Source organism: Lepidochelys kempii, chromosome 5 (genome assembly GCF_965140265.1).
Source record: "Lepidochelys kempii isolate rLepKem1 chromosome 5, rLepKem1.hap2, whole genome shotgun sequence".
NCBI lineage: Eukaryota > Metazoa > Chordata > Testudines > Cheloniidae > Lepidochelys > Lepidochelys kempii.
The window spans coordinates 24087077-24114287 of NC_133260.1; the positions used below are offsets into that span (position 1 = coordinate 24087077).

A 27211-nucleotide genomic window follows, 5' to 3' on the forward strand; every position below is an offset into this window, starting at 1 on the left:
TCATCTTCAAGAATTGTTGGGATTTTTTTGTTAGTGGAGACAAACGTAAAAGTAATAGTACCTACCTGAAGTTTAAAAAAAAAAAAATCTGATCTCCTTCAGGTACTTACTTAAGAGCTGCATCTCCTATTGCAGAAGGATCATATTAGCAGAGTCGGCAAGTACTGCCCTAAGTAAGTCAAATATGTTAGTAAGAGTGCTCTACAGTGGGAAATTTGCTAAATAAACTACATTTAGTTTCTTCCTGCTCTTTGCCAAAATATATATATATATAGAGAGAGAGTGTGTGGGGGATTTTCTTAAGTGCTTAGTGTTGGTCTAACTTTGCTTCCATTGCCGTCAGTGAGTGTTCTACCACCGACTTCAGTGGAAGCAGACTTAAGTCAACCCTAAGCATCCTGAAAATGCCATCCTGACTGTGCAGGGGAAAGGTTATAGGGGTGTGTCTCCATTTGTTGATTCCAATAGCTGACATACAAATTATTTATTGTATAGTCAAGGTTTGGCTGACAACACTGTTATTGCTAAAGTGAACAAAGTGGTTTGGGATCTAGATCGTCCCTTGGAGGAAGACTGTACCCTGGAACTGCTCAAGTTTGACGATGAAGATGCTCAAGCAGTAAGTATCTTCCACTAAACTGTTTCTCCCCTCCCTTGGATGACAAACTTCAAAACAGAAAAGGAGTACTTGTGGCACCTTAGAGACTAACCAATTTATTTAAGCATAAGCTTTCGTGAGCTACAGCTCACTTCATCGGATGCATACTGTGGAAACTGCAGAAAACATTATATACACAGAGACCATGAAACAATGCCTCCTCCCACCCCACTCTCCTGCTAGTAATAGCTTATCTAAAGTGATCACTCTCCTTACAATGTGTATGATAATCAAGTTGGGCCATTTCCAGCACAAATCCAGGTTTTCTCACCCTCCGCCCCAGAGTGAGTTTGTATGTGTCGTTTTTTGGGGGGGAGGTGAGAGAACCTGGATTTGTGCTGGAAATGGCCCACCTTGATTATCATACACATTGTAAGGAGAGTGATCACTTTAGATAAGCTATTACTAGCAGGAGAGTGGGGTGGGAGGAGGTATTGTTTCATGGTCTCTGTGTATATAATGTCTTCTGCAGTTTCCACAGTATGCATCCAATGAAGTGAGCTGTAGCTCACGAAAGCTTATGCTCAAATAAATTGGTTAGTCTCTAAGGTGCCACAAGTACTCCTTTTCTTTTTGCAAATACAGACTAACACGGCTGTTACTCTGAAATTTCAAAACCTGAACTTAGTCCTCGGTGAGCGTAACTGCCTTTAACATTTGTAGAATAAAGAATGAAAATCGTTGTACAGTACATACCTTATTTTGTACTAACTAATTCTTAAGAAAGGTGTGTGCTACTGCAGATATATGTATGCTGGCATGTATTAATTGCAATTGCTTTGCTAGCAGTTGTGGTAATTAAGCCTATGTTAGGACTCTCATGGTGAGAATAAGCCTCTAAATCTGTAATCTTAATCTTACGTTAATGTTTTTTGTATTAGTATCTTTTTGCACATCATAAAAATGTAGCTCTTTATTTTAATGCTTGCTTATTCAGATTAATGTATGTGGAAAGTAGTATTAAGTACACTTTAAAAATGATATTCAGTACGAGCAGCACTCAACACTGTAGCTGAGATCTTAAATTCATACTTATTGTTCCCATATCAACTAACTCTTCCATGTTGCACATACGATATAGTTTAAGGCATACAAAATAATGCTATTTATGTGCAACATGGACAAGTTACACTTATGGTGAGATGCATAATTTTGCATTTTCAGGTATGTACATTTAAAAACATGCTGCAGTCATATAGATTTGGTTTTAATTTATCAACAAAACTAAAAATAGTACCTTTGTAAAATTAATGTGCAAGTGTAATTTTTGTTTTCGTTTGATTTTTAATTGAAAACACAAACTAGTAAAAAAATCTTATCATGTGGAAAGACTGTTTGCTATGTATCCAATGTTGTATGTGTAAGACTTATTAACAATTTAGGCCCTGATTTTGCAAACTCCTGCACAGGTGCAGGATCGAGACCTTATGTTCCAGTTGTATCTTTCAGACTAAATATTGTGGGGGTGCAATACACAAAGTAACAGAGGTGCCTAAACTCCACTATTAAGCACCTAAGTTCCTGTGTGTAGCACCACTGTGATCCATGAAACTCCCACTTGGCTGCTGCCTAGCCCTCTAGGCACCTAAATTCAGTCAGCGTTTAACTTTCAACTGTAGAAGTTCCCTAACTTTTAGATCCTGTGGCATGAGCACTGCTGCCCCACTCTAAGGGTACAGACAACTGTCTCCTGCCTTAGCCCCAGAGCAATTCATGAACCTGGGAGGCATCGGGGGGGCGGGCGGGCGGAAGCTTAGTGTTTGGCTTCCTAAGTCATATGCGGGACCCAATCCTTTAGGTGTCCCTTGAGCATGCCTAGCAGATTGGGTCCCATTCAAAATCTTGGATGGAGTGGGAGGATGGGGAGAGAGAGAGAAATAATGAAAGAGGGATTGGAACAGGGGGACTAGACTCAGGGGCTCCCATCTCCCAGGTGGGTGCCCTAACCACCGAACTACAGAGAGTGTCTCTCTCTCACCCACCTAGTCACACTGTCAGTACTTATCTTCAGCAGAGCAGCTTAAACAGGCGAGATGGAGGGTGCCCCACATCAGAATCTCCCATTGCTCAGTTGTGTCAGCACATTCCTGAGAGGTGTGGGAGACCCCTGTTCAAATCCTTTCTCCCCTTCAGGCAGAGAGGGGGGAATTGAACCTGGGTCTCCCATATCCCCGGTGAGTGCTCTAATCACTGGGCTAAAAGACATACCACAGATGGCGGCTCTTCCTCCTCCAGCCTTTTTGTGTAGAGTGAAGCAGGCACTTAACTCATTCCTGCAAGACGCAGCATAGGTGCCTAAACCACCTGACTCTCCAGGAGGTAGCTTCCCGTTTGTGGAAAGAGCGGTGCCTCCCTGCAGTAGGGAGGGGCGGGACTTGGCACACACTCTGTCATTGGCATCTCCTGTTGGCTAGCTTGGGAGGCTCAGCACCAAGTGTGCTGAATTTTTGTGGATCACATTCTAAGGTGCCTGTCTCTCCCCACTCGTTGAAGAGGAGCCTAGACACCTAACTTGGCTATGTTAATCACAGTGTAGTTCTGTGATTCTCTAGGCCCCTAAAAGTTAGGTCCTGCAATGCTGTGTCACAGCACATAAGTCCCTTCATGGATCCCAGCTGTATTACCACTCCATTTGCTGGTATTTTAAAATAGATCGATGATGTCTGAATGTAGTAAAGGAGGCTAGTCAATTAACATTTGTGCAACTTACTAAGTGAATTTTCTCTCCTCCCCCAACCATTTGAGAGAACTTTTATGAAATAATTTTTTCCAATAGTTAACAGCTGTAAAGATGAGCAAGTACAATTTGTCAGATAATTACTCATGATTTTTGGGGGGTAAATTGGCAAATTGATATGTGAATCATTTCCCACAGTGCAACCGTCTCTAAATTCGATTGCCTCCTTCAAGTATCTGTAAAAACAAATCATCAAAAGACTTCTGTATGGATTTCAGAGGATCTTGAAATGCTTTGTACATAAATACTCAAGCTGATCCACTTTTTATCCCTCTCATTAGGTATACTGGCACTCAAGTGCTCACATAATGGGTGAAGCTATGGAGCGAATCTATGGTGGATGTTTGTGCTATGGCCCACCAATAGAAAATGGATTTTATTATGACATGTACCTCGAGGATGGGTAGGTTCTTTCATTTCACTTCCAGAAGGCTAGACTGTAACCTTATATTCCAGACCAAGAAAAAGGCAGAATGCGTAGCTGTCCTGCGCCAGGAGCAGGAGTGGAGTCACAATCTGGGGAGTTTGAGTCACAGTCTAGTTCCTGCTTCCCCTTGCTCCTGGGGCAAAGTCCTCTGTTTAGCCCTTTTTCTGATGAAAATTATGTCCCTCATTGCGGTGACTCTAGTGCATGAGCTGATACATTGTGGGTGTGGATCGACAGCAGAGATTACTAGTAAGAGATAATGCAAATTTATTTTTGTCTGTTGTAGAGGTGTGTCCAGTAATGATTTCTCTGCTCTGGAGACCTTATGCAAGAAGATCATGAAGGAAAAACAACCATTTGAAAGACTGGAAATTAAGAAGGAAACTCTACTTGAAATGTTTAAGGTAGGTTGTTCTAGACTGTTGTTTCATATTTACTGTAGCTGCACAATAACATTAGCTGTGGAACGTTAGCTGTGCATCTGCTATTAGCATTAGTGAAAATACACCGCTGATGATGTGTGCAGCAAATTGACATAATTCCAAAGGTGTAGGTTTTTATATGGGTTTACTTGGGATAGTTAAAGATGAGCACATATACCAATTCATTTATTTAAATGTTGGGAATGAGGGTTAATCATGGGACTGTGTTCCTGAAACACCAGAGTTCTAATCTGATTCTTCCACTGACTCACATCATGGCCCTGGGCAAGATGTCTTTCTGTTACTTCGTTTCCCTGTCTGCAGAATGGGACTAATAGCTTACATGGATGTCGTGAACATGAATGGGATGGTTCTATAACTCTTTGAGAATATAAAACACTAGTGATAGTTTTCAGAGTAGCAGCCATGTTAGTCTGTATCCGCAAAAAGAACAGAAGTACTTGTGGCACCTTAGAGACTAACCAATTTATTAGTGCTGGCTTTGCAGATGTCTGAAGCTGTATTCAGCGAGCTCTTAAAATCAGTTTTCACATGACAGCACTAAGTCTGAGTATGAAATAATATCTGTACTACCTTAAGCAACAAGGACTCCTGTGTTATCCTGTAATGTTCACTAGATAGACATGCATTAAATCACCATGATTGCTACTAGTGCTGAATTAGACACGAGCATTTTCCAACATTGTAGCATTTTTGCTTGAACTCCATTTGCTCAGTATTAATAGTGAACAGATCTTAGAAGAAATGAAAATCATAGAATCACAGAATTGTAGGACTGGAAGAGACCTTGAGAGGTCATCTAGTCCAGTCCCCTGCACTCAAGGGAGGACTAAGTATTCTCTAGACCAGTGCTTCTCAAGCTATCTGATGTGGGGGACCGGCAATTTTTTTTTCCAACGTGCGTGCAAACCGGCAGCTGATGGAACGGTCCGCGGACCACCACTTTGAGTAACACCGATCTACACAGTGGTTCTCAACTAGGGGACTGGGGCCCCTTGTGGGGGCTGCAAGCAAGCTTCAGGGGCTCCACTAAGCAGGGCTGGCATCGGACTTACCGGGGCCCAGGATAGAAAGCCAAAGCCCTGACACGTGGGGCTCAAGCCTGAGACCCGCTGCATGGGGCTCAAGATGAAGCCTGAGCAACTTAGCTTCACTGGGCCCCCTGTGGCGTGGGGCCTCATGCAGTTGCCCTGCTTGCTACTCCCTAATGCTGGCCCTAACTTTTATATGCAGAAAAACATTTGTTGTGGCGCGCATGGGCCGTGGAGTTTTTATGGCATGTTGTGGGCGGCTCAGAAAGAAAAGGTTGAGAAGCCTGATCTAGACCATCCCTGGCAGGTGTTTGTCTAACATGCTCTTAAAAACCTCCAGTGATTGAGATTTCACAACCTCTCTGGGCAATTTATTCCAGTGCTTAACCGCCCTGACAGAAAGTTTTTCCTAATGTCCATCCTAAACCATTCTTGCTGCAATTTATGCCCATTGCTTCTGGTCCTATCCTCAGAGGTTAAGAACAATTTTTCTCCCTCCTCATAACAACCTTTTATGTACTTGAAAACTGTGATCATGTCCCTTCTCAGTCTTCTCTTCTCCAGACTGAAAAAGTTGGGTTTATTTAATCTTTCCTCATAGGTCATGTTTTCTAGACTTCTGTTGGCTCTTAGGTTAATTGCTTATCAGCCGAATTACTTTTCTTTCAGAGATCAGCTGCAGTATACACAAGGATTGGGGGGCAGGGGAGAAGCTTTGAAGGAAACAACATAAATGTAGTCGGTTGCCCTATTTTTAAAAGAAACACCACAGTCCTCCTTGTGAATAGAGTCCCGAGTGTTTTGTCTAAATACTCATATGTACTGTACAAGTTATTAAATTCCAAGTGATTTGAATGAACTTTGCCACTCCTCAGAAGTATGTCCATCCAAAACTGATGCTGATAAAAGCTTCATACCACACCATCATATGTTCCTTGCAGATGAGTGAGAGAATAATATGGGAGTTGCATGTGTTCAAGACCTCTCAGAATTTAGCATTAGAAAGGCTTTTTCAGAAGAGTGCCTTCAGCTGTGGAACCCAACGGCCAGAGATCAAGATGAATCTGTGTTGTTCGGTATAGAGCAAAATGCAAATTGCACTTCTTTGTGAAGATCTACCCTGAATAGGAGACCATACATGAACACTCAAGTGCCACAAAAAGCTGGTCCCCATCCTTTAATCTCTATATCTATCCCACTCTGTAGGATACTCTCCCATCTGGGATAGGAGGAGGGGAATTAATTTGTTCATGAACCTGCATTGAAGGGTTCTTTTAAATTAGTAGAATTGCCACTGTATGAAAGAATCTATAGCATATAACAAATACTTGATATTTGAATCTCAGTTTCGAATCGTGAAGAATTAACATGGACTCTGCCATTCTATTCCCTCCCAGTATAATAAGTTCAAGTGTCGGATCTTGAATGAAAAAGTCAACACTCCAACTACTACAGTGTACAGGTAAAAAGATATCTATATCTATATACACATCTACACACTATAATGTCAGTGTCTATAGTATTTACTAACATAATGTGGGCTAACTGAGCATTGTCTTTGCATTTTCACAGGTGTGGTCCCTTGATAGATCTGTGCAGGGGCCCTCATGTCAGACATACCGGCAAAATAAAGGCATTAAAAATCCATAAAGTAAGCACTGAGATTCTGTGCCTAATTCTAAACAAAGATATTTATCTGTAGACATCTTGGGTCAAATCTCCAGGGGGTTGGGGTGGGAGGAGGTCTTGCACTTTGTGTGATACTGCTAGTATAATCTGATCATAAACTTAGTTTAGCCCAGTTGAGGGAGGATCATCCTGATGTAAGAATGACCTTCTAGTGGTGCAGTCAAATTATGGGGGCCTAAGCCTACGCTCATTGCTGATAGCATAGAAGGAGAGGGGACATGGCTCAAGAAAAGAGGTGTAGCCAGGTACCCCATATGCTATGCCAATCCTGTCTTATAATTTTTGCCCCTTGAAACTGCAAGAAGCAGTTAGTTTTAAATTGGAGCAGCCAGAGGGGAAGTGACCATGCACAGAGCAGTACCAGGAGTAAAGGGCACCTTTTCACACAGCCAGCCAACTTGTGTTTGTGCATCTTTGCTACAGTCAGGTAATTTTTTAATGTGTAGATTTAGCTTTCATCATGATTCGAAATCTAAGAGCTCTGTATTCATGCTTGTGTTCTTTTTACATAGTGCCTTTATCAGTTTCATTTTTTAACTATGGCTGTTTAGTGTTTGTTTATTACATGCCTTTAAAGAACATATCACAGATATGATACAGTGGCAGTTATAATGGAGGGTGCTGTTGTCCTTGTTATACTATACCATTTTGTCTGGCTTCAGAATTCCTCAACATACTGGGAAGGCAAGTCTGATATGGAAACCCTCCAAAGGCTTTATGGAATTTCATTCCCAGATGTAAAAATGTTAAAGGAATGGGAGAAGTTCCAGGAGGAGGCTAAAAATCGAGATCACAGAAAGATTGGACGGGTAAGACAAACTTGCTGGTAGTGTATTTTTTAAATTCTGCCTAGAGACTACTCAGGGCATGTGAAAGACAGCACCTATCTGCTGACACTTTCAGAATTCAGATGTGATGTATTTCACAGAAAATACAGTAACAAGTTGCATAATTAAGTGATTATCCTCTTCAGAACAGCGCCCCAAAACCCCTACAATGGACTGTAGACAAATAAGCATCTTTTTAGAGAGTTTTTGGCTATTTAGTGCTATGCTGAAGCCCAAGAGGAAGCTCGTTCCTGGAGGGGGCTCTTACAGCTTGTCGTTGCTTTGAGTTTTTTCTTTGTACAGCTCTAGAATCCATTATATACTCTTATTTTTTTCTTCTTGGTTATTGCTGACGATTTCTAGTGTTCACAGTTGCACCACGTTTTTTATTCTTTGTCTGCCAATAAAATCAAATCATCTTCATGAAAATGCATTGTTTTAGACAAGGTGATTAATAGAGTTCTGAATAAACTGTTACAGAGCCTGCTGTTTCTATTTGAAGAAAGGAGACCGCAACACACTAAAATATCTCCTGCTCTAAAGCAGGAACACAATCTAGCGAAGTATCAGCTTACTGATTAATTGTTTGAATAGTGCTTTGGATATGTAAAATGTCACAGCAGGACTAGTTATTGTTAGTAGTAATAGCAGATGAGATGAACCTTGGGGGGTGTAGTTAACAAGACATCGCACGCAGATATGTGAAATGACAGGTATATGTAGGAACATCTATATTAAAATAGGAAACTGAACACCAACCATAAGATATCGCTCATGACGGAGGATATTTACACAGGGAAGCATATCAGATCTACTGCACCTTGCTATTTTACAGCATGTTAAGTTTAAAAAACTAAACAAAACTGTAGTCTGGATAGTGATGTGTAATAAGAACTGACGTTTCAGGCCTGACTTTAGCTGTAACACTGGGAGAGGAAAAGGGTTTGATCAGAATCTAAACATATCAGATAAAACTAAGATGTACTAATGTTTTCCTACAGGACCAAGAACTATATTTCTTCCATGAGCTCAGTCCTGGCAGTTGTTTTTTCTTGCCAAAGGGAGCTTACATCTATAACACGTTAATTGAATTCATCAGGGTAAGTAATATCTTTTGGTTCTTCTTCGAGTAGTGTCCCTATGGGTGCTCCACTTTAGGTGTCTGTGTGCCCCTGCACCTCTAATTGGAGATTTTTGGTAGCAGTGTCCTGCATGTGCTCTTGGTCTGCGGCACAGGTGGGGAACCCCCCTCACTTCCTTCTCTACCGCCTTTCCCCTCTGAGGGAAGGAGCAGTCCTCCCTTCCTTGTCTGTGTCATTAGCATAAGTAGTGCTTGTTTTGTTACCTTTGTTCTCCCTAAAAGTACTCAAGCTAGTGTTTTTGTTTTATTTTATTTTATTCCTTTGGTTTAAAGAGAAAAAGGAAGAGAACTTCACTTTCCTTTCCTGTCTGGGGACATTCCCCCCCCCCCCCAGGCATCTAGTAGACTCATAATTATTTTCTTTTACTTTGTCTTTTCTGTTTAAAAAAAAAATGTTCTTCTGCATATTCCTCCCTGCTAGAGGATGACAACCCCCTGCCAAGGGGCTTGCCTGGCTCTCTCTGCTCCAAGCTGTGCCTCTCCTGCCAGGAGTCAGTTCCTGTAATGGCCAGACACTCACTGTGCCTGGGAGACCCTCACAGAAGTGCTTTACCTGCCACACCTAAAACTGCAGCCTCACAGGAGCTGGGAGCTGAAGTTAAAATTCCTCCCAAAAGAGAGAACACTTCAGTCTGCAGGGGACTCCGGTGGGTGTTGACCCCGGATCATCCCCGGAGCCTTCACTTCAAAAGAGGTTGAGTGGTGAAGAGGAGAAGAGAGAGGGGAAAAAAGCCACCAGCAGACTCCTCCTGGAAAGGCTCCTCTGAGCAACTGGCCAGCCAGAGGGGTGTTCCCCAGTGCAGCCCTCTCGGCACTAGCTGGCCAGCCAGTGGGACTCCCTAGGGCGGCCACCTCGGTAGGACAATACCAGCAGAGGAACATCCTGCTGTGAGCTCAGCTGGCGCTCTTGTTCGGCATGGGGGCTTCCTGCTGTGAGCTCAGCTGCCGCACCTTCGGTACCAAACTCTGGAAGCTGAAACCTGAGAAGGGGCTTCCTGCTGTGAGCTCTGCCCTGCTCTGAGCTCTGCTCTCAGCACCAACAAGGGGCTTCTGTAAGCTCTATGCTGCTCTGAGCTCTACTCTGAGCAACTACTGCACCAAGAGGGCACAGTTACTGTACCATCGCTAAAAGAGCGACACAGAGAAGCCCTGCTCTCAGCTCTGCTTTGGCACCAAGACACCAGAGGCTTCCACCATCATGCCCTAAGGAGAGGGGACAGTTTCCGTACCATCTCTAAAAGAGTGACATAGAGAAACCCTTTGGTACCAGATGCAATAAAACTCCCATCTAGGAAGTGTTTTGCACCTTCCCAGCCATTGATACTGACTACAGACACTCCTCTGAGGTTCCGGATGAGCCCATGGTAATACAGGTGCTCTGATACTCTGGAGACCCTTGGCCTCTGTACCCAGGGAGAGACAATTACCATACCGTCTCTAAAAAAGTGGCACCAGTAAACTTTTTGTACTGGGCAAAACTCTCGTTTAGGGAGTGCTCTGCCCAACTATCGGTATTGATAATGTACCACAGACCCTCCTCTGTGGTACCAAATGAATCCATGGTACTGCATGAGCACTGGTACCCTGGAGACCTGATGATTGGGGAAGAACCACAGTCCCTAGTACTTGGTACCAGGACCCTGGTATCGAGCACATCCCGGCACCCAGAATCGCTCTTAGCACTGGGCTGTATACTGCCAATACCCCAGTCAGCGCCACCCTTACCCACTGACGAATCTGACACTGGCCAGGAGGCAATCATTCCTTGGCCCCTCAAGGTGGCCCACCACCACACTACAAGGGTCATCCCCAATTCCATCACGCCAACCGCCTGTGCCTGCCTTCCTGCCTCTCCCTCCCAAGGCCATATTGTAACTCTTTGAGTATATACACACACATGGCGCGGCCATCTCCGGCCTATCTTAGGGAGAGTCCACCAGATGGTTTGCTACAGCCTGGCACCTGAGGCAGGGCAGGAGAGAGAGCACCTGAGCCAGGACAGGAGAAAGCTTTTTCCGAACAGAAAAGAAGGGAGAAAAAAAAAAAAAACCTGAAGAGGAAGCTACCTCTTCAGCACACTTTTCCTCATCTCTCCCAGATGAGACTGTGCTGCCCACCCCTCATCACTAGGTGAAGATTTAAGAACTTTCTGGATCTTACCAAGAGGGTGGCAGACGAGCTGCAGATTCCCTTACAGGAGGTGGCAGATACACATCACAAGTTGGTGGAAATTCTGCACGCTACCGTCTCATCTAGAACTGTCCTCCCAATTAATGAGCTGATTCTAGATCCTACCAAAATCATCTGGCAGAGCCAGCCTCCATCGTACCAACCAGCAACAGACTGTAAACAAAAACAACCCTACATCTCTACCCAAAGAGGCAGACTTTGTTTTCAGCATCCGCAACCCAACTCCATCATAGTGGATGTGGTTAATGCATGAAGCAAGCAACATAATGCCAAGTCAACTCCATATGATTAGGCTTCGCAAGATGGCGTATTCATCGACAACAGTACTGTTTAGAGTCATAAATTACCAAACTGTCATGGTCAAAACAATTTTGTTAATCTTGGGAAACCCAGGATGTTTCTGAAATGTTACTGGAAACACAAAAAGAACAGATTCAGACCATTCTTAGAGAAGGTCAGTTAATAGCCGGACCGCTCCTAGAGGCACCACTGGATGCAGCTGTTACAGCTGCCTGCCCAGTCTCCATGACAGTGGTACTGAGGTGGGTTGTAGGGTTTTTTTTTTTGTTCGCTACACTTCTCTAGATTGCCCAAAGAGCTACAGACTTCCAATTTGAAGGGCCAAACTCTTTGAAGGCAGATTTTCTCTCCACATCCTGAAGGATTCTCAGACCACACTACACTCCTTAGGAATCTACACTGTAGAACAGAAGAGAAGATATACCTCTCAACCATGCCACAGATCACAATCTTCTCAATACTCACCATCTCTATGCTCTTATGAGCCACAGTGTAAGAGGCCCAGGGCTCAAAAGTGAGAACAGTCTGTACCCCAGTCATTGACCTCTCAAACTGCCTCTTATAAGCACTTGATGAGCCAGTCAGGGGCCTGAACAATGATACCTTACAGCATCAGCTGCCATCTATACACCTGTGATGCCACTCAGAAGTCACCTTACCTTACTTCTCAGCAGTTAGGACCAGCTCTAGAGTAAAGAGATTGATTTCTAGCCCTGAACCTACAGGGTGCTTACTTCCATATCTCAATACAACCATCTTACAGGAGATTTCCTACGGCTTACTTTTGGGGCAGGATCATTATAGGTACAGACTGCTCCACACAGGCTAGTCTCCAAGGTTTACTTAATTGTAGTGGCATACTAACCCCAGTACAGTGACTGGACTTTATCAGCACCAACCTGATGCAGTACAAGCAAGAGCGCTTCTCTCTCTACCCGCATTCACCACCCTGGGACACATCTCCCGAATATGCTGGGGAGCTCACCTACACGACAACAAGATTCAACACAAATGATCTTCCACAGAAATGACCTTCCATATCACTCTTTTGGGGTTAGGGGCTGTCAGGAGTGCCTGTGCACAAACTCTGCCTTTCATCAAAAACAACACACAAAGGTTATGGTGGACTTAATGTGACCTGTATGTTTTATATAAACTGCCAAGGAGCTGCCAGATCTCCCTCCCTCTGCAAGACAGCATTCAAACTTTGGAACTGATGCACCCATCACAATGTGCTCATCTCAGCTGTCTGTCTACAAGGGATACAGAATGGGATAACGAACAGTCTCAGTTGGAATTTTCTCACAACAATGAGTGTATACTGAATTCTGAGGTGCTTCAAGATATAGTCACCCTTTGGAGAACCCGGCTTATGGATCTCTTCGCTATTTATTGGAACAAGAAAAGTCCTTGTTACTGCTCCAGGATCGGCTTGGGGAAACATTTACTGGCAGTTGCCCTCATCTTCCCAGCAGACAGGGCCCACTTGTATGTCTTTTCCTAGTTTCCTACCCTATCCAAGATTCTGTTGAAAATTCAACAAAACAAAGCGAGAGTTATTGTGATTGCCCCTCTTGACTATGACAAGTCTGGCTCCCTTACCTGACACAGATGGCAATATGCCCTCCTGTTCCTCTGACGTCAGCCCATTCCTCACCCGCTCTCTCAAAACAATGTGGTGACCCTTCACCCCAACCCATGGGTCTTCCGCCTCCAGGCTTGGATCTTTCTTTGTTCCAAGGCTAAACACATGTTGCCACACAGCCACAAGTTGACCACTCCACATATCTATCTGCAAAATGGAAACGACTCCAAGTTTGTACCATTCCAAACAGACAGACCCAACCTTGTCTTTCCTCCCTTTGATTTTGCACTACATTTTAAACTCTCACTCAGCTCCCTTAAGGTACATATCATGGTGGAAATGGCTTCCCACTGGGAGTTTGCTCAACAACTAAGACATAGATTCTTTAAGGGCACTGAGACTCTCTTTCCCCCATGTGACACCACCCGCTCCAGCCTGGGACTTTAATCTAGTTCTCAGGGCTTGGACTAGACCTCCCTTTGAGTCCAAGGCAACTTTTTCTCTCCTACACCTGTCCATGACGACAGCATTTCTAATTGCCATCACCTCAGCTAGGCACAAAGGAGAAATAGCAGCCCTGATGGCACACCCATCATTCATGGCCTTTGTCTTAAAAAAAAACCCAAAAACCAAAAAAAAATAATTCTTTAAGACCATATCCCAAGTTTCTCCCTACTTTTTCTGCACTTTCTATATGAATCAACAGGTCCATCTCCCTGTCTTTTCCCAAAACCAAATTGTGACAACTGGGAGACAATTGTGCATATACTAGATATTAGAAGGACATGAGCATTCTACTTGGACAGGACTAAGGACTTCAGGAAATCCCCTAAACTCTTCCTTTCATCCACAAAAAAATCCAAAAGCTCTGTGATATCTCCTCAAAGACTATCCAAATGGGTCCCTAGTTGCATTAACCACTTAGCAAGGGTGCAACTTGCTCCCGTCCATACGCACTCCATGAGATCAGTTCCTACCTCAATCACATTCCATAGGGATACCCCTATCTCCCCAATCTGTAGAGCAAAAATTGGGGCCTCTGTCCATACTTTTGCAGAACATTATGCGATCACTGAAGATTTGGCCACTGACACAGTCTTCGACTCCACAGTACTCTCTGTAGTAAAAGGCTCCGCTCCAAAGTCCCAGTCTCCAGTGGTGGGTACTGCTCCGGAGTCACCTAAAGTGGAGCACCCATAGGGACACTACTCGAAGAAGAAGGGGAAGTTACTCACCTTGTGCAGTAACGATGGTTCTTCGAGATGTGTGTCCCTATGGATGCTCCACAACCCGCCCTCCTACCCTCTACTTCGCAGTTCTCTATAGGGCTCTGCAGTAGAGAAGGAAGTAAGGGGGGGGTTCGCCTGTGCAGTGCTAAATAGCCTCGAGGCAGACCATGAGGGAGGGAGAGCGCATGCCCGGGCTCAACGGGACACTGCTACCAAAAATCTCCAATTAGAGGTGCAGGGGCACAGACACCTAAAGTGGAGCACCCAGAGGGACACACATCTCGAAGAACCATCGTTACTGTACAAGGTAACTTCCTCATTTTTTTTCTCCTGTGTTTTATAATAAGATTTCTAGACGAAGAGCTAAAAAGGTTTTAGAAGACCATATAACAATAAAATTGGGATTAATTTTAAATGTTTGAATGGGTTCTGCTTTAAAAAAAAATAGTAGTATACAGTACACGGGTGGTTGAATGCATGTTTGTTTAATAGGTTATTGAGTTTAGCCTGGCAGAGTTGGAGAGCTACTTTCTGGAGAATGGCATGTAAGAAAGCAAAAGAGATGGGGGAAACATCCTGACATTCTGCTGTGATATTTGCATGGTCACCGCACCATGTTTTGCATTTGTGCTACACTACTGTGCAAACATTGCAATGCAATATCACAAGGCGCATCCAATTATTTTATGACTCTAACAAATGGAGACTGATTCTCGATTGCTTCTATGGTTGCTGGGATGGAGAAACATGTTTCTTCTCTTATTCCCCACCCCTTCACCCTCTCTGTCTGCTGCAAAGAATGAGAAGGAATCTTGGCAGCCCCTGCCTGTTTAACACATTATTGCCTGGCATGTTTCAGGGGAGCAACTTTGCTTGTTTTTAATGAGTCATACACTGCAAACGCTGTCTAAAGAGACAAATGTGGCTTTAAGCCACAGGTTGAGCATAGGTATTCTAGTCTGCTCTATTAATTCTTCTATTTCTTGGGTCTATTCTTTCAGCGCGAGTATCGGAAACGAGGATTCCAGGAGGTTGTCACTCCAAACATGTACAACAACAAACTCTGGATTACATCAGGGCACTGGCAGCATTACAGTGAAAACATGTTTTCATTTGAGGTGGAGAAGGAAATCTTTGCTCTGAAGCCCATGAACTGCCCAGGACACTGGTATTTATATAGCACCTGTTTCATCAAATATTGCCAATTTGTTTGGACTAGCTCTAGCTTTTATATTTTCCACCCGATTTGTGAAAAAATCCAAGCCATGGCGCAGCGGGGCTAAGGCAGGCTTCCTGCCTGCCCTGGCCCCGCGCCACTCCCAGAAGCAGCCAGCACCACATCCCTGCAGCCCCTGGGGGAGGAGGGCTCTGAGCGCTGCCCTCGCCTGCAGGCACCGCCCCTCGCTTCTCCCATCGGCCGGGAACAGGGAACCGCGGCCAATGGGAGCTTCGGGGGTGGTACCCGTAGGTGAGGGCAGTGAGCAGTGGAGTCACCTGGCCCACCCCAACTCCCAGGAGCCACTGCAGGACATGCTGGCCACTTCCGGGAGCAGCGCAAGGCCAGGGCAGGCAGGGAGCCTGCCTTAGCCCCACTGCGTGCCGCTGCCATCCCAGAGCTGCTCAAGGTAAGCGGTGCCAGGCTGGAGCCCCCACCCTGAACCCCTCCTGCACCCTGTTGCCCTGAGCCCCCTAGCCCCCTGCCACACCCCTCTTGCACCCCAGCCCCTTGCCCTGAGCCCCTTCCTGAACACCGCACTCCTTCCCACATCCCAACCCCCTGCCTCAGCCCTACATTTATGGCCCTGCATACAATTTCCCCACCCACATGGGCCCTCAGGCCAAAAAGTTTGCCTAACCCTGTTCTGAGTAGAGCAAACCAATCTAAAGAACCAAATATGGTATGATGATGATGGACATATTGAAGAGACACTTTAAGGATGCCACCAACACTACTTCCATGAAAAGTGACAATATGGACACCATCTGGAGAGAGAAAAAGGGCAACCTAGAGGAATATTATACACAACAATAGAGAAAAGCCAGATCCATCAACGTGATATTCAGAAGTCTGAACAGACCAGCACAAGACCAAAATACATGGAAGAAACTGGTGAATGTATTTTGCACCTGAGAGTGAGGAAGGATAAAGGGGGGGAAGAGGGGGGAATGTGTATATATATCACCATTTCACAGGTGAAGTTTAGGAAGCCAGCTTTTAATATTTGACTTAGATGTTGTATGGCTCTTAGGAAAAACCTTCTTTTTCATTCTTCCAAACAGCCCTGAATTTTTTTCCCCTGGATTTGATTGTGTGCTGTGTTACAACTTGTCAGTATTACTGAAATTGCTAGCATCTGGCTTATCAGAATGCACCCTGAGGATCTTTAATAGTTTAATCCTGAATAAATTTCAAATAATGAACCTTTTCCTTCAGCCTTATGTTCAACCATCGACCAAGATCGTGGCGTGAGTTGCCGCTGCGTATGGCAGATTTTGGAGTTCTCCATCGTAATGAACTGTCAGGAGCCCTTACAGGACTTACTAGAGTACGGCGGTTCCAGCAGGATGATGCTCACATATTCTGTGCCATGGAGCAGGTAAAGCGTATTGTTGAATAAGAGGATACGTGTTAAAATGCAAACAACACAAAGCCTTAAATATGATTTGTCTTCATGTAAAGATTGAAGGGGAGATAAAGAGCTGTCTGGAGTTCTTGCAAGCAGTGTATGGTGTGTTTGGATTTTCCTTCAAACTGGACCTCTCCACTCGTCCTGAAAAGTTCCTTGGAGATATTGAAGTGTGGAATCAAGCTGAAAAGGTAATAGGTAACGTCAGGGGCCTGGTGTAGAGGTTTTAGCTCTGTCTTCAAGTAGTGGGAAACTGGAATGTCTGAGGGGGAAAACATGGTCCTCCAGATGGACTTGTGACAGCTGTGACTGTCAGCAGTTCAGCTTGTACAGCCATTTTAAATTCTTTCTGCCACCAGCTAATAATAGCTCTGTGTATGGAGATCATGGTGGATGATGATATAACGAGAACTTGAATTCATTTAAAAGAAAGGGCCAGAAGATGTAACTACTTAAAATGGAGAAGAAAGCAAGATAGGTTTTTCTCAAGCATGTGTGTGATCAGAATTTTGAGCCACCATCCAAGAGTTTTGAGCCACCATCACCATGCACCTTAATCATGACAGTAGTACTGCTGAATTTAACTCCACAAGTAAGGGAAACAAGATTAGGTCCCCAATTATAATTGGGCATTGTTGACAATTAGGTAGTAAATGACCTAGTATTCAATATATCTCTCTGTGTGTGTGTGTGTGATCTGATACTGTACTATGTGGAAGAAAAAATATGGCACATGGAAATAAATACAAAGTGAAAACACTAAAAACACATATCCTTTCTCCAGCAACTTGAAAACAGCCTCAATGAATTTGGTGAGAAGTGGGAATTGAACTCTGGGGATGGTGCTTTCTATGGACCTAAGGTTAGTATGCTTTCCTGGGATGTAATTTTTTCCCTCTCGTATGTAGCTTGATGGCTAACTCTAAAGCAGTGAGGCAAAGTTCTTAGTTGTTTTCATGTTAGATGCTACAACTTCCAAGAACTTGTTTTGTGCTTAACATTTTTCTATTTCATCAAATCAACTCAATTTACGCAGACAAAACAATCAGGATTTATTTTATCATTGTAATGAGCAAGTAGATAACTCATTGGGAAGCATGAACAGAAGGTGGCACTATCAGGCCTGGTAGGAGAGAGTTTTACGTGTATTGGGAATATTCAAGTTTAGAGATCAGTAACTTCTCGCTTGTTTTGGGAGGGGGGCGGGGAGGGTTGTTTTTTTTAAGCAGCAGTTTAGTTTGGTTTCTCATTAAAGTTTTAATTGCACACTAGCCATGAACAATTTTACCTGAAGTAAAATATCACTTCTGGTATTTGCAATTTTGTAACTACTATAGTGTGCTTCTATTCTTCTTTTATGAATAGTTTTTGAATGCAATATTCATGAAATTATCTGGAAAAGTGGAGTTAGAATTGTATTGACACCTCTTTCAAGGAAAAATAAGCCCCTTCCAGGCATCTGAGTAAAACTTGTCAAATTACTTGTTTTGAATAAGCTATTCAATAAACATAGCCTACTTTTCTGTTCACAGATCAGTAGAAAACTGATTTGATTTCTACGAATGTATGTTAGTGGTAAATATTCACTAAATGATTTGAACAAATTTCACCTTGTGGACTGTTAGCAAACTATTGGTGGTTACAAATGTTCATTGTTAACATTAGATCTTGTCTATATACAAGCTTGCACCCACAAAATTAAATCAGTTTAGACTGGTGCGTTCATCTGTGTGAATACATTTCAGGTTAGCTTAAACCTGTTCCTAATAGACTAAAGCTAAATTGAAATAATTACCCATGTAGCCTTTTGCACTGGTTTAACTAAAACAGTTTAAGATTGCACCTTAAGTTCAATTGGTGCAGCTCTGCATGTAGTTAAGCCCTAAACTAAGTGGGATTTTTTTTTTTTACTTCATGATTGGATTACTAAATTAATGAGACTAGCAAGCAGCACACTTCTGTTAAGAATTTTGATGAATAACTATAAAACTTGATAAACTTAGTGTTCAAAAATCCAGAAAAACTGACTGTTATCCAAATACTTGAACAACAAATGGCACCATGTTTATTTGTCCCCCCCCAAAAAAATAAAAATGAAATCACTTTTTGTTTTGACGAGCTGATTCTGAAGGTCACTGAGGAGTTTGTTCAGTAAAACAGCTTAAACTGATTTAATAGTTTGGCTTTGTATGTAAATAAAATAAACAGGGTTCTTCCGCTTCCCCTTTTTAGTGGTAGAATGCTGGAATAATAGGGACAATTTGCTAAATTATTAAGGCCCAGATCCTGCAAATACTTGCTTACATGCTTAACTTTCAGCCAAGGGTTTTCAGGATTGCAGCCTGGATTTAAAAGAAAAGCATAATATGCATGTATTCAGATCTGTGAGCCAAGTTACTTTGATGAAACTGAGCAATCCAAAATAAAGGAGTATGATCTTCATTACTCAGTGATCTTTTCCTCAACTGATAGCCCTCACTTATGGAGGTGTCAAGGTTCCTCCCCCACTCTGAACTCTAGGGTACAGATGTGGGGACCTGCATGAAAAACCTCCTAAGCTTATCTTTACCAGCTTAGGTCAAAACTTCCCCAAGGTACAAAATATTCCACCCGTTGTCCTTGGACTGGCTGCTACCACCACCAAACTAATACTGGTTACTGGGGAAGAGCTGTTTGGACGCGTCCTTCCCCCCAAAATACTTCCCAAAACCTTGCACCCCACTTCCTGGACAAGGTTTGGTAAAAAGCCTCACCAATTTGCCTCGGTGACTACAGACCCAGACCCTTGGATCTTAAGAACAATGAACAATCCTCCCAACACTTGCACCCCCCTTTCCTGGGAAATGTTGGATAAAAAGCCTCACCAATTTGCATAGGTGACCACAGACCCAAACCCTTGGATCTGAGAACAATGAAAAAGCATTCAGTTTTTTACAAGAAGACTTTTAATAAAAAATAGAAGTAAATAGAAATAAAGAAATCCCCCCTGTAAAATCAGGATGGTAGATATCTTACAGGGTAATTAGATTAAAAAACATAGAGAACCCCTCTAGGCAAAACCTTAAGTTACAAAAAAGATACACAGACAGAAATAGTTATTCTATTCAGCACAATTCTTTTCTCAGCCATTTAAAGAAATCATAATCTAACACATACCTAGCTAGATTACTTACTAAAAGTTCTAAGACTCCATTCCTGGTCTATCCCCGGCAAAGACCAGCATATAGACAGACCCAGACCCTTTGTTTCTCTCCCTCCTCCCAGCTTTTGAAAGTATCTTGTCTCCTCATTGGTCATTTTGGTCAGGTGCCAGCGAGGTTACCTTTAGCTTCTTAACCCTTTACAGGTGAGAGGAGCTTTCCCCTGGCCAGGAGGGATTTCAAAGGGGTTTACCCTTCCCTTTATATTTATGACAGGAGGTATGCCCTTTAGCATGTATTGTAGGCTATGAAGCTGACACCTTTGATTATCTAATATTTTAAGTTAAATAGGCCTGAGATTGGTTCAGCTACAGGTTGCAGAAGTCTTGGTTTTGATGATTGTTCATTTTGACTTTTTAAAGTTATTCCCATGTACAATTGAATAGATTCAATGAGAACCCCATGGAAAGCGAAGTAGCCGCAAATTGGTTCAGTGCACTGAATCAATGTGCAAATTTCATTTGAATTAGTGAACCTCCTGCTGTATTCATTTCTGTCAGAGGGCTCAACCGAGGCCCTAAAAGCCATTTATGTCTTACCGTGGGCTGAAGAGAGGCATAGACGATGTATTCACATGGTTCCATAGCGCTGGGATAGATTTCACTCAGTGTGAAGTGTTTGAAAATCTCTTTGCTATAAGAGGGCATTGCTGTATCTTATAGATCTTACTAAAAGCTTGATTTGTTTCTTAGATTGACATTAAGATTAAAGATGCCATTGGCCGATACCACCAGTGTGCTACAATCCAGCTAGATTTCCAGCTCCCAGTCAGATTTAACCTTACCTTTGTGAGGTGAGTACAACTAAAAATGTTAGTGTATAGTAGGTACACAATCTAGTTTTCCTGTCACTTATAGGCATATTAAATAAGTTTGCAATATTTCTTTTATTTACAGCCATGATGGTGATGACAAGAAAAGGCCAGTTATTATTCACCGGGCCATCTTAGGATCTGTGGAAAGAATGATTGCTATCCTAACCGAAAATTATGCAGGCAAATGGTAATGTTGAAAAATAAACTTACTGTCCAGCCAGGGAGTGAGCACTCTGGATGGTGTAAAAGGGGATTAATCATGTCTAAAAGAGTTAAAGAACACTAAACACTACATAATTGTTTTTTTCTGAAGGCCTCTCTGGCTGTCTCCTCAGCAAGTGATGGTGGTGCCGGTGGGACCAACATGTGACGAATATGCACAAAAGGTGAATTCATTTGTCCCAAGATAAATTTGTGATTTAGTTGAGTTGCTTAATTGTCATTAAGCTCTGTTTTTAATTAAGGAATTTATATAAATTCCTGTTGTAAGTAAGTTATATTGTATTCAGATGATAAATTAAGCTGCCTAAATTCTAAATGGGCCTTAATCATCAGAAGCATGAAGTTTGGATATCCAGAATCCAGACAACAAATGTTGATGCTGGAGAGAACGTTTCTGGTTGTGGAGGCAAAGGAAATTGCTCAGCTCTGCAGCTAGAGGGAAACCCCATGGAGAAAGTATCTTTACATTTATATGCTGATCCTGCAACTGACTCCACTCAGGCAGACCCTCAATGCCCACGTGCAGTTTGAGTAATGATGATGGGGGAGGAAAAGACAGGGGTCTTTGTTTGCAGTATTAAAATACAATCCACACAAATAGCACTATGTATGTCTCTTTCAAACACATCAGGCCTAAACTTTAAAGGATCTTCTGATCACAAAGACCCATAGCTCTCCTGGCTTCAACATTGCTAAATTCTCATAGAGTATCCATCCTAATGGATCTGGGTACTAGATTGCTTAGTGATTTAGTGTGTGCAAGGCTCTCCTGCCATATCCAAGCCATTCTTCCATATTTCAGTGCCCTGTGCACTTTTTTGCCACTACCAAGGGGTAGTGTCAAAATGTGTCTGCCTCTGAATGAGAGCAAAACAGAGATCTAATTTTAATTTTTGGCTGTCAAACCTCAAATGGTCCCTTTCACTCAAAATCTACATATTCTCTCATGATTGAGGGTTCAAATAATATTTTGTGCTTTTATTACTTAGGTCAGACAGCAGTTCCATGATGCTGGATTAATGTCTGATGTAGATGTGGATCCTGGGTGTACGCTGAACAAGAAGATCAGAAATGCTCAGCTTGCACAGTATAATTTTATCCTAGGTAAAGAAATAGCGTGTGGTGGCCATGCAATACCGTGGCTGACTTGTTTTTCTTGTACGCAGCTGAAATTTGGTCTAACCCATTTTCCCAGTGTGTGAATGAGTAAGGCAAAGGCAGCACTTAACACCTGTAAATTCCTTTTTAAGTTTCTTTCACAGCCAGCATCCTTCCAGCTGTGCGTGCCTAGGCAGTACATGCTGTGAAGCCAATCTCTGCTGCTTTGTTAGTTGAAGAGGTTGCTGTACAGTGACTCGATAAGTTGACACTGCATCAGGAAAAGTATTTTGGTGCCTTTCAGTCAACAGGGCAAGACACTGGCTCAGTCAAAGATTACATTAAATGATTTGCAATAACTTGATTGTTCTCATGTCAAGTGTGTGCTAGAGGAGGAATGCCACATTCTAATCTCTGATTTCAGGCTGTATTCCAAGATATCTCGGTGCATTAATGAGTCTATGCACATGTGCCCAAGAACCGAGTCTTGATGTTGTGCAGCAAAGATGAGAATCTGGCCCTAGAAGTATAACACAGTATTGTTAACAGAAGCACCGTCAGTCATGGGGTTTTCGTTATTCAGTGTGTCTGCTGGAATTACTAAAGGTAGCTTGAGATGTAGGGATGGGGCAAAGGAGGATGCAATGTAGGATTCAGTTGTATTAGGAAGTTCTTATTCTTAATTCTTATTTAAAGAAGTGTGATTTTTATTTTATTTTTTTAATCAAGCCTTGAGCAAAAATTATATTAATCTGTGGATTTTGGCTTTGTTTAGTTGTTGGTGAAAAGGAGAAGGCGAGTGGAACAGTTAATATCCGTACTCGAGATAACAAGGTGCACGGTGAACGAACTGTTGCTGATACTGTGGAGAGGCTGCTACAGTTGAAACGCCGTCAGTGCAAACATGCTGAAGAAGAATTCTAACAGATTGTATTTCCCTACCTGGTTTAGGGTAAAAAGGATAAGTTTTATAAAGCAGTTAAATCATATTGTAACATCTTATATGCACTAGGTTGCATTTGAAATAGATCGTCAAATGAGCCAACAAAAATCAACCGTGAAACACCTTTCTATATTATTCAGACATTACATGTGTCTATGGAAAGACCATTTTACACAAATGATGCAGCAAAGCTTCTTGGTATCTGATCACAAAAAATGAAACCAGGTGACTAAGGCTTAATATGAATTGAGGGGAAATGGAATTGTTAATGAAGGATTAAAATATTGTAGTAGTCGTTTAATATTGTTGTAAGTAGACGACTAAGAAAAATAAAATTTTGGTAACTGTCTTGCATCAGGTTCAGCTTGGGCATGTGATGGATTGTAGTGTACAGCAGAGTGACTACATTGGTAGTGTTCATTTTTTACATCTCAGTGCAACTGAACCTGAAGACTTGGAACCTGAAAATGAGCCCCCTTTTAAAAGAGGCTGTTCATGAGGCTGCAAAGTCAAAACTAAAGATAGAGGTAGGTTGGGGATAGATTTTAAAGGGCCTGGAAAGTGAAGAGGGGAGAGAAGCATAAAGAGAATCATCAACCCTATCACTAGAAAGAGCAGGGAGGAGATGTCAGAGCAGTCAAGAAGCCTGCAATACTGGATGGACGCTGTACGACTGAGTAACTATCGCCCCCATCCCTAGTGCTATTGGAGGGGAAGTTAGGTAGAGAGAGCAGTGGGTGATGAAGACCAAGTCAAGTAAGCAGCTCTTTTGGGGAGTAGGGAAGTTGATCTAGGGCTGCAGGTTGAATAATGAGGTAGGAGTGAGGAAATGTGCAGCTAAGAGGTTGGATGAGTTATCAGCATGGAAGTTGAAGTGGGGGCGGGAGGGAGGGAATTGGGAGAAGAGGAAGAGGTGAGCAAGCCAGGAGTTAAAACCAGAAAAAGGCTGATTGTGAGGAGCTGGGTAGATGACCTCAACGTGGAGGGGGAGAGGATGACAAAGACTGGCGGTGTGGTAAATACTGATGAGGACAGGGCAGTCACAAAGTAATCTGGATTGCTTGGTACGCTGAGCCCATTCAAACAAAATGCATATTAACACAGTCAAAGGCACAGTTGTGCATCTAAAAACAAGGAATGTAGGCCACACCTACAGAGTGGGGGACTGTACCCTGGACAGCAGACACTCTGAAAAGGACAGAGGGACTGGCATAGTGGACAGGCCACTGAACATGACCGCCCAGTGTGATGCTGTGGCAAACCATGCTAATGCAACCATTGGCTATATAAGGAGGAATAGGGAGGTGAGAGCTGAGACTGATGTTGGAATACTGCAACTAATTCTGATGTCCTATGTTTTATAAAGGATGTTGGGGAAAAAATGGAAAGGGTGCAGAAAGAAGTCACAAAAATTATTCCAGGGGATGGAGAAGATGCCTGACAGAGCTCAGTTTGTTTAATTTATCAAAAAGGGGACAGAGATGTGACTTGATTACAGTGTGTTAGTTCCTTAATGGGGAAAAATACGGGGTATTTAGAGGCTCTTTAGCAGAGAAAGGCATAGCAAGAATCAATAGCTGGAATCTGATGCCAAGCACATTCAAATTGGAAATAAGGCAAGGGTGATTAACCACTGGAACAAACTGGCAGGGGAAGTGGTGGCCTGTCAATCTCATGATGTTTGTAGGTCAAGACTGGATGCATTTCTGGAAGATCTGCTTTAGTCGGACACAACTTGTGAGGCTCAATACAGTGGTAACAGTGAAATTTAACTGGCTTGTGATTTACAGATCAGACTAGATTATTATCTAATCTTCCCTTCTGGCCTTAAACTCTGTGAATCAATCTGTAAAAGGGGAACCAAGTCTCTCAGATTTTATAAATGTAATGTAGTTGAGTATAAAACGTTTAACTACATTACCTCAATAGACAACACCATGGGGCTGCCACTACAACCTGTCAGAAAAATAGGAATTGATCTTTCTAAGGGAGTCCTACTACAGCCAAGAATGTTTTCTACGAGGCTAGTCCAGTCTGTTCACCTACATGTTTACTGGCTGTATTGTAAATACTTTCAGTCCATGTGAGAAGTTTGTCAGACTAAGAGCTACGGGGGAGAAAGAGTGAGAGTTGACCAACAGGGCATATGGGACTGCATGGGCAAAAAAGATTGAGAAGAGGAGCTGGTGGGGAGGGGAGTGAAGATTGGGACTTTGGGGATCCCCAAGAATGGCCTGGCTGGGCAAGGAGACTGGGACCAGGACGAGGTGTCAAAGAAGTTTCGCTGTGCAACCTTAATTTGCCCCTCTTGTGCATATGCATTATAACAATCTTCAATTAGATGATCAATACTATATTTTCCACAGGGCCTTGCCTCACTTAGTAGGCAGGCTGGACCTGCTCATGGGATGAATCAGGGTTGTGTGGTGAATGAGGCTGTTTTCTGTAGGACCTCTGTCTCATTTGATGCAAAAGTTTAGTGGTGCCTATTGGATGAAGCAGGGCATTGTGGGAAGAGAAAGGCTATCCTCTTGGCTGCCCTGGAGAACTGGATTCTGTCCCTGCCCCTGCCATAGAGTTCCTGTGTGGTACTGGGCAAGTCACTTAAACCAAACTTTTCACAAGAAGTCACTCATTTTCTGGATGCTGAACTTCAGACCCTGGGGTCTGGTTTGCAGAAGTGCTGAGCACTCTCAGCTGCAGCTGGAATTACTGGGAGCTGTGGTTTTCTTTTTACCTTGAACAATGAGACTAAAACAAAATATTCCGTAGTTCCTCATTCAGTGAGCGCCATCTGGCCTGTGCGCTGGCAGAGGCAGAGGTCCTGTAGGAAAAATAGTTTGTGAGCATATAATGAAAAGACAGTTCTAATGGATATACACAGAGGGCCAAATTAAGATTGCACAGGCAAATGTAATTCTGGCTTTTGAGTGCTTGACTTTGCAACCTTAATGTAGTTTTTTGGACTGTTTATCTCTCTTGATATATATTGTGCATCTGTTAGCTCAGTGTATTAAAATAACATGAAGAGCAATGCTGCTGTTTCAGCATCAGTGTGCATTGTGTTGTATAAGAGACAGTTCCTACCCCCCCCCCCCAACCTTATATAACAGACAAACAAGAACACAGAGAGATGGGGAATGATACTAACTTTGAGGGGAGTGTGTTCTTCATGGAACTGTAACAGGTTTGATGTATGCCAACGTTGTGGCCTTGAAGTAGTAAGAGTTAAAGAGGTAGTTGAATGTATCAAAGCAGGAAGATGTATTCCTATATCATACTTAGTCTCGTATGTAAGCCATTGTCAGTTATCTCAAAAAAGTGAAATGAAGCATTTACAAGGGGAAACGCTAAAACACGTGACAAGTTTTCTGCCAGTTTCCTCACGCTGTGCGTGCACAGGGGAGAGCTATGCAGATACGATCAGACAGGCAGTCTCATTGAGGTGACAATGAGAATACTGGAGATAGGTACAGATAGGGCCCTTGATTGCAGCCAACTGGTCTGCTCTTGGGCTCGTGCTCAAGGGGCTGGTAGACCATGAAGGCGAGAAGGGAAAAGAAACCCGCAGCAAATCCTCAGTGGGTGTAAGTTGTCAGAGTGCCATTGAAATCAATGTAATTTACACCATCTAAGAATCTGTCCACCACAGAAGTTAGGAGAAAGGAGACTCAACTATCTCCCAGTAGAAACTATTATTTTCTTTGGGAGGGCTTGTTACCCAGGGTTTTCAGAACCCAACGCAGTGGTAAGTTCTCTTTCTCTCCAGTGTTAGGAATAAATCAATGGGAACACAGTGCATCTGATAAATGATTGATACAAGGAAGCATGCTCTTATCTAAAATTACTATTTATTAGCTATTAAGCACACACACAATAGGTTTAGGACATCCCAGATATAGTTACCCACAATCTGAGATGGTTTTGAGGGATCACCAGCCAGGATTCTAGCAGTCCTCTTTCTGTTCAGCTGAGGGGGAGTTTAGCTATCAGCTCCTTGCCTGAAGAAAAGCTCCCTCGGACTGCTCAGAGATATTTACTTTTACCTTT

At 42.9% G+C, this 27211-nt stretch overlaps 1 protein-coding gene across 3 annotated transcripts in view; it reads left to right on the plus strand.

The window, feature by feature from the left end:
- Positions 1-23518, plus strand: part of TARS1 (threonyl-tRNA synthetase 1) — a 29629-nt gene extending 6111 nt beyond the window's left edge. For 2 of the 3 annotated variants that reach the window (XM_073343686.1, XM_073343687.1), the window contains 16 exons: positions 496-619; positions 3677-3798; positions 4109-4226; positions 6694-6758; positions 6869-6947; positions 7648-7794; positions 8814-8912; positions 15259-15425; positions 16692-16854; positions 16938-17075; positions 17669-17746; positions 20777-20877; positions 20981-21085; positions 21212-21284; positions 22110-22224; positions 22994-23518. In XM_073343686.1, the coding sequence (XP_073199787.1) occupies positions 496-619; positions 3677-3798; positions 4109-4226; positions 6694-6758; positions 6869-6947; positions 7648-7794; positions 8814-8912; positions 15259-15425; positions 16692-16854; positions 16938-17075; positions 17669-17746; positions 20777-20877; positions 20981-21085; positions 21212-21284; positions 22110-22224; positions 22994-23142 (1843 nt within the window). In that variant the 3' untranslated portion in view covers positions 23143-23518. The remainder of the gene's footprint in view (positions 1-495; positions 620-3676; positions 3799-4108; positions 4227-6693; positions 6759-6868; positions 6948-7647; positions 7795-8813; positions 8913-15258; positions 15426-16691; positions 16855-16937; positions 17076-17668; positions 17747-20776; positions 20878-20980; positions 21086-21211; positions 21285-22109; positions 22225-22993) is intronic. The other variant, XM_073343688.1, reaches the window with a different exon arrangement.
- Positions 23519-27211: the final 3693 nt, after the last annotated feature.